Source organism: Octopus bimaculoides, chromosome 21 (genome assembly GCF_001194135.2).
Source record: "Octopus bimaculoides isolate UCB-OBI-ISO-001 chromosome 21, ASM119413v2, whole genome shotgun sequence".
Taxonomy (NCBI): domain Eukaryota; kingdom Metazoa; phylum Mollusca; class Cephalopoda; order Octopoda; family Octopodidae; genus Octopus; species Octopus bimaculoides.
The window spans coordinates 4,206,724-4,218,420 of record NC_069001.1 but is presented as its reverse complement, the minus strand read 5'-3'; the positions used below and the strand labels follow the sequence as shown (position 1 = coordinate 4,218,420).

Here is an 11,697-nt window from a genome sequence, read left to right as displayed (position 1 = left end):
GAATTATATAGTAATTATGTGCAAAGTGCTACGTTAATAAAACACGGGTGTTGATTGGGGTGGATGTGTGAAGACTGGAAATTAATGAGAGTTGAGCCTGTGTGTTGGGTCATGTCAGCGCAGAGCAACAACGAAAAGCAGGTGGGGGGGGAAAGGAGAAATGGGTATTACAGGTATGAGTCATAGCGCCGAAGAGAGGAATCCGTGAATGGTATGGGCAGGTAATATATGCAGGTACGAGAAAGATGATAGGCTGGGTTGGGAGAGAAAAGGGTCAAAATAAACTGGGTGGAAGGATCCTGAGGGGGGGGGAGAAAAGACGACATGGGAAGATGTGGGGTAGATTAATTTGAGGGTTATGAACCTTGAGGTGACGAGAAGGGACCACAACAAACAGTGGGATGCTCTGATGAGGTAGACCCTTTCAGTTTATACCTGCATGGGGGAAAAAAATGGGTGTTAATGAGGATGGTGTCAATGTTTGTATATTCATTCAGTTGTTCCTGAATTTACCGAGTACAAATTCCTTCTAGAGAATTTCTAGAATATTTTGCCATTGAAATTACGTTTCTTGTCTTCCCTGGAGGGTATTAATTGAATACCACCACTCTACCCCCGACACGTATATCCGTCGCCGTGTACAGGTACTGAAAATGGTATCATTGTGCTAACCATTCCTTTGTTCATTTGAATAAAACAATGTTTTTTTATTGAAAAGTAGGAGAGGGTGGGTTCTGTCTTTAAGACCTTACAATATTATTTTCTTTCATCAAAGAATAAGTACTCCAGGGTGGTGGTAAAATTATATAACATGTTCTTTTGATTCAACCTTATCAATTAACGTTATATTAAATGACATAGATGAGAGGTGACAGCTTTTCTTTGAAGTTGCTTCTGGTAATATTAATCAGAAAAGAAAATATAATATATTATAATAATAATAATAATAATAGTAATAATAATAATAATAATAATAATAATAATAATAATAATAATAATAATAAATGCCCTGATGCAGTACCAGGCAGTGGCTCTCAGTACACTGATGCAGTACCAGACAGTGGTTCTCAGTGCCAGGGTGCAGTACCACGCAGTGGCTTTTTGTGCCCTGATGCAGTACCAGGCAGTGGCTCTCAGTGCCCAGATGCAGTACCAACAAAATGGCAATTATGTATATATATATATATTTATATGCTCATATATATGCACACACACACACATAATATATATATATATATTTATATGTATAAGCACATATGCATGAGGGTTTAGGGATAAGGTTAAGATTTAGGGTTAGGTTAGGGTTATGATTAGACTGCACACTAAAGGGTAAATGGCCAGGCAGGCCATATGCTAAAGTATAACCATGAATCCATATATGATGTATAGATACCAGGGAAATAGATTTTTGTTTATCGCATGATACACAGGACAGGTAAAGGGTTTATACCTTGTTCGAACTTAGTTTGTCTCTGTGCATTGTTATATGAACAGAACAGGCTACTCTGTACATGGATAAAACAACACATAGACACATGTGCGTGGACACACGTACACACTGCCCTACTCAGGGAAGAAAATGAATGTACAATTAAAGATTATTGGTCAAACAAGTACACTTAGTATTACTGATAATAAATCTCTGGGAGTAACTAAACTATGAAGAGGCTACTTAAACGCTCGTTAGCAACCTAATATGACAGTTGTCAAGACAGTTTGTCACAAAGAATATATATATATATACACATACATACATATATGTATGTGTGTGTGTATATATATATATATATATATATATACATAGAAATATGTACATATGTATGTGTATATATATTGTGTGTGTGTGTATGTATATATGTGTATGTATATATGCATATATATGTATGTATATATGTGTATGTGTATATATATATATATATATATATATATATATATATATATATATATATATATATGTATTTATGTATGTATGCAAATTGTCCAACCCATGCTACCATGGAAAGTGAACGTTAAACAATGATGAACGAACGATATATCCTTCAATATGTATTTAGCAACACAGTTGAAAGTATATCACCTTTTTTTCATAGAAACCCCCCTAGTGAAAATAGCAGTGACATATCTTGTTATCTTTGTTGTTGATGCCACTGTTGTTGTTGTTGTTTTGGGGGAAGAGGAACGTACCTATTCTGTGATTTATTCACTGGCAATTACTTTCCGTTTCATTTCATATCATGGAATTTATGTCATTCAGAGATCAAGTACTTACAGAGTCAGCTAGATTAAATGGCTTAATTTTGCCCTTGTTATTTGGCAGTACTTCTCTTCATACTAATACAGACTCACACAGACACACACATAAACATATATGTCATCATCGTCGTTGTTGTCGTCGTTTAACGTCCATTTTCCATGCTGGCATGGGTTGGACAGTTTGACTGAGGACTGGCAAGCCAGGAGGCTGCACCAGGCTCCACTCTGTTCTGGCAAGGTTTCTACAGCTGGATGCTCTTCCTAACGCCAACCACTCTGAGAGTGTAATGGGTGCTTTTTATGTGCCACCAGCATGGGAGCCAGTCAGGCGGCACACTGGCATCAACCACTTTTTTATGGGGCTTTTTATGTGCTACTCGTACGGGAACCAGTCAAGGGACACTGGCATCAACCACATTCAGATGGTGACACACGCATACAGGTATACATGTGAGTATCCACCCATGACCCAACTGCAATAAAGCTTACTAAATAATGTCATGTCACCTGGTACACCTTAAAGATTAAGTCAAAAGTACTTTATAATATTACATAATCCTGGAGTCATTTGTCTTCCTAGAACTGATAAAAGAATTTAGGGCTACTGCTTAACAATAAGGTGAAGTACTGGATTTATTATGTGTTTGCTGAGTGTTCAAATTCCACTGAGGAATTTACATTTCATTTTCCCATCATCATCATCATCATACATCCACTTTCCATGCTGTCATGGGTTGGGCGGTTTGACAGGAACTGGTTAGGCAGAAGACTGCACCAGGCTTCAGTGTCTGTTTTGGTATGGTTTTTATGACTGGATGCCCTTCTTAACACCAACCACCCCACAGAGTGGACCGAGTACTTTTTACATGGCACCAGACCAGGCAAGTTCAGTTTTGGAATGGTTTTTAACCCTTTCATTACTGTATTTATTTTGTGATGCTCAGTGTTTCTTTCAATTACTTTTAAATATAACAAAGAATTTAGTAAAATAACTAAGTTATCATTCAGCTGGTGTTAGGAACATAAATTGTGACTAAAGTTTGGTGGAAGATTTTAATTCTCAGATCCAGTGGGGGTGAGGATGGGGTGGTCGAAAGAGGGCGATGGATGTAAAAACGACAAAATAATGGGTTAATTAGTTTTATTTGTGAAATACAGTTGGTTTAGAGTTTGTTGCAGAAAGTGGTGTATGTGTGTGGTGGTGAGTGGGAGGTGGCGGGGCTAGGAATGTGGCCCAATAGCCAAGGGGGTAGCAGCCCCAAAATGTTTGGGAACCACTGGACTAAGCTCTTCAGAGCAGTGCTCCAGCATGGCTGCAGTCCAATGATTGAAACAAACGAGAATTTCAGCAATAAGGACATAAACTTTGACAAGGGGTTGCAGTCAATCATATCAACCCCTAATACGTGACCAGCATTCAATTTTATTGGTCCCCTGGAAGGATGTAAAGCACAGCTGACCACAGCAGGATTTGAACTCAGTAAGAGAAGCACCAAACTAATACACCACAAAGCATTTTGTCCGATGCTCTACCGATTCTTGTCAACTCATCATTGCCATATTGCTGCTGCTATTGATTTTAGTTTCCAAATTAAGATTCAGATTTGGAATATAGTCGTTTAACATCCGCTTTCCATGCTAGCATGGGTTGGACGATTTGACTGAGGACTGGTGGACCAGGAGGCGACACCAGGCTCCAGTCTGATTTGGCAGAGTTTCTACAGCTGGATACAATAAAACAACTGGGTTTTTTTTTTTTTTAAGTGCCAAAGAAACGGTAACAATTGTTTTGTATTGTTTGTTCCCAATGAAAAAAATTACCGTTTTCTTTGGATCGGTTAATTTTGGCACAAAAGCAAGGCAAAGAATATTTATTGAAGTTTATACATATCGACTTCGTAATAGAGACATCCTCATGAGCTTATGTTTGCAGCAATTTGATCAATCTTAAATTCGTTCCGTAAGTTCCTGCGTGCATTTGTGATTTTATTCCCCACTGTTACCCGAAACGTCCGTGAATCCATCATCTTAATATTCTTTCTCTCAGAAAACTCTGCCAGGAACTCTGTAAGGAAAAGAAAATTTTTTTTTAAAAATCTGTAATTTATGTTAGTTGGTAAAACATATAAAATATACTTATAGGCACAGATGTGGCTGTGTGGTAAGAAGTTTGCTTCCTAACCACATGGTTCTGGGTTCAGTCCCACTGTGTGACATCTTGGGCAAGTGTCTCCTACTCTAGCCTTGTGAGTGAATTTGGTAAACAGAAACTGAAAGAAACTCGTGTGTGTGCGTGCGTGTTTGTCCCCCACCACTGCTTGATAACTTGTGTCGGTTTGTTTATGTCCCTATAACTTAGTGGTTCAGCTAAGAAACCAATAGAATAAGTACCAGGCTTTAAAAAAAAAAGTCCTGAGGTTGATTCATAAGGCAAAAAATAAAGGATAAAGATACCGTATTTACTTGTATATAAGTCACATTGTTTTACGCTTAACTTTAATTGGTGGTGAGGTGATTTATGTACAGGGCAAAGTTAAAAACTATGAAGGGAAAACTTTTGTACCAAGACCTAACCCTTTTGTTACCATGTTTTTGGCACGTCTTTTTACAGCTGGATGCCCTTCCTAACACCAACCACCCTGCAGAGTGGACTGAGTGCTTTTTACATGGCACCAGCACAGGCGAGGTCAGTTTTGGAATGGTTTGATTTGGGTACAGTGTTGTCCATATTGAATATCAAACATGTAGATGTCTCCGCAGTTTTGGAAGTGTGGCCTGAAGTTATTTAGACTGGACATCAACCATATCAATACCCTCACAGTCTGGGAGTGTGGCCTGACATTGTCCAGTGTCACTACAGTCTGTGAGTGTGACTGAATGATGTTTAGCATCCACCTTTTCCATGCTTGCATGTATCGATCAGACAGAATTTATTGAAGCAGGAATCAGAGTAGAAGTCCCTTGCCTAAGGTGCTGCACAGTGGGACTGAACCTGAGACTACATGGTTGTGAAGCAAGCTTCTGAACCACCCAGCCATGTCTGTGCCTATCAACCACATCAATGTCAGAATCTGGTGATGAGGATCATCATCACCATGCAGGACATGAACCACATCAATCTCATTTGTCCTCTCTGGATCGAAATATTAAACCAGGTGATGTCTTTGTTTCAAAAGAAAAATATTTATGAAAAGCAGATTTATAATAATTACCTTTTATGGCAGTTAATTTCTTCCTATCAAGTGGTGTGTGTTGTTTGTCTTTCTGTGTTCGTAGCCCTAGGCCACTAGCTGCCACCAGCTCATCGCGTGTGAACATAGCATCAACCAACTGCAACGGTAAAAAAAAAGAAAAACTTTACTAGAGCAACACACTGATATTTTACACCGTTTTACACCTGTGCCTCCAATTTATCTCTCTGACCCCCACCCCATACATCTCACCCCCTTCATACAAGGAAGGGTGGGCTGAAAAGTTCAAAGGCTGACTATGAAGGAGTAATGCTAGAGCTGTGAAATCTTGCATGCATTCATTTCAGCTCTTTCCTATTATCTCTGCCTTAGCGAAGGCAGAGGTATTGTTTTCAGTTGTGTTTGTTTGTTTGTCCGTGGACAAGATATCTCAAGAACCGCTGGATAGATTTGGATGAAACTTTCAGGGATGTTTGGCCTCGTAACTGGCACAGACTTATTAGATTTTGGGATCAACCTGGTACCAAACATCTTAGCCACTCATCCATGCCTGCATTTATATTCAAAGTTATTATTATTATTATTATTCTAATATGTCACCATATTTCTGCTGAAATACACTGCTTTTGTTCGAAATTTATTTTGAAAATAACAAAGATTCCATTAAAATAACTTTAAGCTGGTGTTTGGTGCATAATTTTCTCTTTGTAATTCGATCAGTGCCCATGGTTTTTATCAGCAGTTTTCTATGGCAGACGTTCAAAGAACACCCTCTTCCAGACCACATCAACCTTTCCTTCTTCAGAAACAAACCATTAAAAAAACAAACAACAAATAAAACAATTTTAGACGTGCCCCAGCATGGCCACAGCTTATGAGCTGAAACTAGATAAAATGAAAAAAAAATGTAACAACTGACTGACCTTGTTTAAAAGATATTTCATTTTATCTCCGAGTCGTTCATTTGTTGCTCGTAGAATTGCTTTTAACTTCATGTAATTTATTGGCAGGGATTTTGTCATGGCTGTTCCCTAGATATAAAAATACAAGGAATGTCGTCGTCATCATTTAATGCCTTCTTTTCCGTCATTGCATCGATCAAATAAACTTCCCACCATACCCTATCTAGGAATACATTACCCAATGCGCCCCCCACCACCACTTTTGTTTTTCGATAGTAGGTGATTTTAAAGAAATTTAGTTATTATTTCTAGCAAGTCAAGCGACCGCATAATGGCGATTCTCATTCAGTTCATCCGAATAGAAATTGTTACAAGGGAGATAACTTTGATAAACAATGACGAGATTTATAATTATACTGATTTTTCAAAGAAATTTTTTTTCCTATCATACGTTAAAATCTTTTAAATAACATCATGCCGCATAAGGAATTTTTTTGAAGTAAAAACTTGAGACGGAAAAGGCCGATATTTAGGACTCGTACCGTAAGATCGCCAAAAAGAGAATAAGAAACAACAATAAAACTAGATGTCGGTATGTACATATATGTATGGATATATGCATATAATTATATATTATTTATGTTATATATTATATATATATATATATATATATATATATATATATATACACACATACACACACAGAGTAATCCCTCGACTATCGCGGGTGTTACATTCGAAAACCCACCGCAATAGATGAAAATCCGCAAAAACAGTACTGTATAAATTTTTTTAATGTTTATAATTTGTATATATTTATTTTATTATAAATGCAAAACAACACCACGGAGGAATGGACGTAAGCTGACACAATAAAGCGCGATATGGCGGGAGATTATTGTTATGTATATGACGACAACTCGTTATGACTGCTAAACTAAATAAAACGTTAATATGTACTAATGCTAAAGGTTATCTCCCTTGAAGTAGGTTCTAATCAAGAAATACGAGCTTGATCAGCACTTTGTCTCTTTGTTAGCGACTTTGCATTGCACGCCGAACATTGGACAAAGCATTTTATTTTTAAGCCGGATGACAAGAACCCACATGGAGGTCGTATTTATTCCTTGATGAATGGTTTAATAGTTAGCAGAGGAGAAAATAACACCAAATATGACATACCATGATAATTAATTAAAATGTGGTGGATAAAAAGATCTTTATGTAATGAACACACACATACGTACGTAGGTACGTGTGTGTGTTTATATATGTATATAAATATGTAAGCCGTTTAGGAGTCAATGAGTCTGGATTAAATACACTCGTATATCTGTCAGTGGAGTGGGTATATTCTTTCTACTCTAGACACAAGGCCCGAAATTTGTGGGGGGGGGGGTCAGCCGATTAGATCGACTCCAGTACACAACTGGTACTTAATTTATCGACCCCCGAAAGAATAAAAGGCAAAGTCGACCTCAGCGGAATTTGAACTCAGAACGACGCAAAGACAGGCGAAGTGCCGCTAAGCATTTCGCCCGGCTTGCTAACGATACTGCCAGCTCGTCGCCTTAGTAGAGTGGATGCATTCATCAAAGAGTACAACCGGCCGTAATAGACATATAATATACACTTCGATTAATTATATATACAGTGGCTGTGTGGTAAGTAGCTTGCTTACCAACCACATGGTCCCGGGTTCAGTCCCACGGCATGGCACCTTGGGCAAGTGTCTTCTACTATAGCTTGGGCCGACCAAAACCTTGTGAATGGATTTGGTAGACGGAAACTGAAAGAAGCCCATCATGTATATAAATGTGTGTGTCTGTGTTTGTCCCTCCAACATCGCTTGACAACCGATGTTGGTGTGTTGATGTGATAAAAAAAAATGATGAGGTACCAAAACTTACCTCAACTAACAATGGCTGTAGATTCATGCCTGGATTTGAAGGAGAAAGAGGTAGAGGAAGAGGTGGAGGGGACGGAGCAGCAACTGGAGGGGGTGCTGCTGGCAGGGACGGTACATATCTGCTAGTTGTATCTTCAACAACAATTTCAGAGTTCTCTCGTTGGCTTTTGATGGCTATTAAAACACTTTCCAGCCAATTGCTGACCACTGTCCGTTCTTGATCTGAATTTGGCATCAACAACTCTACAAAAAACATAGGAAAAAATAATGACTAGTCCAAGTAAAAAGCACCCACTATACTTTCGGAATGGTTGGTGTAGAAAAGGGCATCCTGCTGTAGAAACCTTGACAAATCAGATTGGAGCCTGGTGCACCCCCACTTCCCCTGGCTTACCAGTTTTCAGTCAAACCATCCAACCCATGCCAGCATGGAAAGCAGACATTAAACAATGATGATGATATTGTGTGGTAAGCTTTCTACAGCCGGATGCCCTTCCTGTTGCCAACCCCCACCTCATCCCAAGTGAGGTAGTTTCTTTCCTCCTCCCTCTTAGGAGGCACAAGCACTTCCACACACATGTACACACACACAACAGAAACTTCCGCCAACCAAATTCAATCACAAGGCTTCAGTCAGCCCAAGGCCATAGCGGAAGACACTTGCCCAAAGTGCCATGCAGTAATATGAGTGTAAAGATGCACAGATAGACAGACAGACGGACAGAAAATAAGCATGTGCAAGGGGTTGCTGAAATGTTCCTGGCTTTAAGGGTATCACAAAAGGCCTGGTTGGAGGCCCAACCTTCCAAGTTCTTTTACAGGGCTTAGAAAAACTGAAGGACTACTGTAATAAGCGTGAGAATCTGAGAGGGGAATATGTTTGATAAAATCATAATTAACTGATCCTCCTGTATTTTCTTTTACCCAAAGCCAGGAGCTTTACGGCACACCCTCGTGTGTGTATGTATGTATGTATGTATGTGTGTGTGTATATATATATATATACACAGACATACGCACACAGGCATATGCACACATACATATGAGGGGGTATTGGTAAGTTCCTGGCTTTCAGGGTATCACAAAAGGCCTGTTTGGAGGCCCAACATCCCAAGTTCTTTTACAGGGTTTAGAAAAACTGAAGGACTGCTGCAATAAGTGTGTGAATCTGAAAGGGGGAATATGTTGAATAAAATCATAATTAACTGATCCCCTTGTATTTCCTTTTACTCGAAGCCAAGAACTTTCAGCACCCCCTCATAGACAGCTAGGAAATAGGTATGCGTGTGTAATGCTGAGACAGAAATCTAGAGAGGAGGAGTAAAACCTTAGCAGTTTTTTTTAAAAACAACAACGTGACCTGAGATTATAAAAGAGCATGCTTACCACACCAGTCACAACATTTGCCTTGCAGCTGTTGTAGCTGTTCAAGAGCTTTCTTCAAGGTTTCGTTCTCTTCTTCTAAGTATTTTATTTTCTTCTTCAAATTCTCTTTATTATCATCATCATCATCATCTTCTGTTTTTATGTACATTACTGGAGGTTCTGACATTTGCCTGTTCAAAGAGATAACAGAAAAAAAATATTATTGTTGTTGTTATTATTATTACTGTTGTTGTTGTTGTTGTTGTTAATGGAGGCGGCGAGCTAGCAGAATTGTTAGTATGCTGAGCGAAATGCTTAGTGGTATTTCGTCTGTTGCTACGTTCCGAGTTCAAGTTCCACAGAGGCTGACTTTGCCTTTCGTCCTTTCAGGGTCGATAAATTAAGTACCAGAGAAACACTGGGGGTCAATGTAATCGACTAGTCCCCTCCCCTAAAACATTTCAGGCCATGTGCCTATAGTAGAAAGGATTATTATTATTATTATTATTATTATTATTATTATTAATGGAGGCTGTGAGCTGGCTGAATTGTTAGCACGCCGGACAAAATGCTTAGCAGTATTTCGTCCTTCTTTATGTTCTGAGTTCAAATTCCACCGAGGTCAACTTGGCCTTTCATCCTTTCGGGGTCGATAAATCAAGTACCAGTTTAGTACTGCGGTCGATGTAATCCACTATCCCCTTCCCCCAAATTTCAGGCTTTGTGCCTATAATAAGAAAGCATTATTATTGTTATTATTATTATTATTATTATTATTATTATTCAGGCAGTGAGCTGGTAGAATTGAAAGCATGCCAGGCAAAGTGCTTACCAGCATTTTGTCTGTCTTTACATTCTGGGTTCAAATCCCACTTTGTCTTTCATCCTTCTGGTGTCAATAAAAGAAGTACCAGTCAAACACTGGAGAAGTCGATGTAATTTACTGACCCCCCCCCCATCCACACCCGCCTCGTCTCCCTTCCTTGAACTTGCTGGCCTTGTGCCAAAAATTCAAAGTCTTTATTGAAGTGGCAAGATTGGCAGAATCGTTAGCACACAAGCACAAAATGCTTAATGGCATTTCACCTCTCTTGACATACTGAGTTCAAATTCCACCAAGGTCAGCTTAGTCTTCCATCTTTTCAGAATTGATAAAATAAAGTATCAGTCAAACACAGGGGGTCGGTGTAACCGACTTTGCCTCGTCCCATAAAACGGCTGACCTTGTGCCAAAATTACAATTATTATGATTATTATTATTATTATTGTTCAGTAGTTTTATTTTTATAACGTGCTTTCACTTCACTACCGAGCGCAGCTCTGTGCGCCTTGGGTATGTGCTGTGGTTTGCTGTGGTGCTCTTATGTTTACTTTTATTATTATTATTATACTAGCATGGAAAGCGGACGTTAAACGACGACGACGATTATTATTATTATTATTATTATTACTATATTGTTATATCAGTATATTAAGGACTGGTGTAAAGCACTCTCCCAACCCACTCAGTTTTAATTACATAACTATAACAACAGAATTGAACCAACCAAAGTTAAAAAGGATGTCATACAAACGACAGTGGAAACATCATAATGATGATGAAGGTGACTAAGCCAGTTGAAAACAGTGATGGTTCTACTGGTGACAACCATGGAATGATAATCCTGACAAGTCATACCAGTTACACCCTCCCAGCCATTTTCATTTTAATTCTTTTTTTTTGCTTTGTTTTAATGTAGCCATATTTAAAACATGCCTTTTGATGTGACAGACATTGTTAATACTATCCTTGTTAGAGAATACCATATATATATATATATATATATATATACACACACACACATAGCTGGTTCCTTTCAGTTTCTGTCTATCAAATTGACTCATGAGGCTTTGATCAAGCCAAGGCTGTCATAGAAGATATTTTGCCCAAGATGCCACGCAGTGGGACTGAACCTGGAACCATGTGGTTGGGAAGCAAGCTTCTTACCACACAGCTATGCCTTATTTTATTTTTCAGCTTCAAGCCATAGCTGAGGGTTATGCTGGGACCACTGCCTTTTACATATATATATATATA

The 11,697-nt window shown here is 38.7% G+C and overlaps 2 protein-coding genes across 3 annotated transcripts in view; one reads left to right on the top strand and one right to left on the bottom strand.

The window, feature by feature from the left end:
* Window positions 1–3,377: 3,377 nt before the first annotated feature.
* Window positions 3,378–11,697, bottom strand: part of LOC106872038 (uncharacterized) — a 10,004-nt gene continuing 1,684 nt past the window's right edge. Inside the window, exons 1-6 of one of the 2 annotated variants that reach the window (XM_052975325.1) lie at window positions 10,453–10,504; window positions 9,642–9,811; window positions 8,257–8,498; window positions 6,368–6,475; window positions 5,466–5,583; window positions 3,378–4,318 (exon numbers count right to left, since the gene is read on the bottom strand). In XM_052975325.1, coding sequence (XP_052831285.1) covers window positions 4,167–4,318; window positions 5,466–5,583; window positions 6,368–6,475; window positions 8,257–8,498; window positions 9,642–9,807 — 786 coding nt within the window. In that variant the 5' untranslated portion in view covers window positions 9,808–9,811; window positions 10,453–10,504 and the 3' untranslated portion in view covers window positions 3,378–4,166. Of the gene's footprint in view, window positions 4,319–5,465; window positions 5,584–6,367; window positions 6,476–8,256; window positions 8,499–9,641; window positions 9,812–10,452; window positions 10,505–11,697 lie in introns of those variants that run through there. The other variant, XM_014918875.2, reaches the window with a different exon arrangement.
* LOC106872037 (serine/threonine-protein kinase 33) overlaps window positions 9,682–11,697 on the top strand; it is a 224,305-nt gene continuing 222,289 nt past the window's right edge. Inside the window, exon 1 of the mRNA XM_052975324.1 lies at window positions 9,682–9,700. The gene's annotated coding sequence lies outside the window, so the exon portion shown is untranslated. The remainder of the gene's footprint in view (window positions 9,701–11,697) is intronic.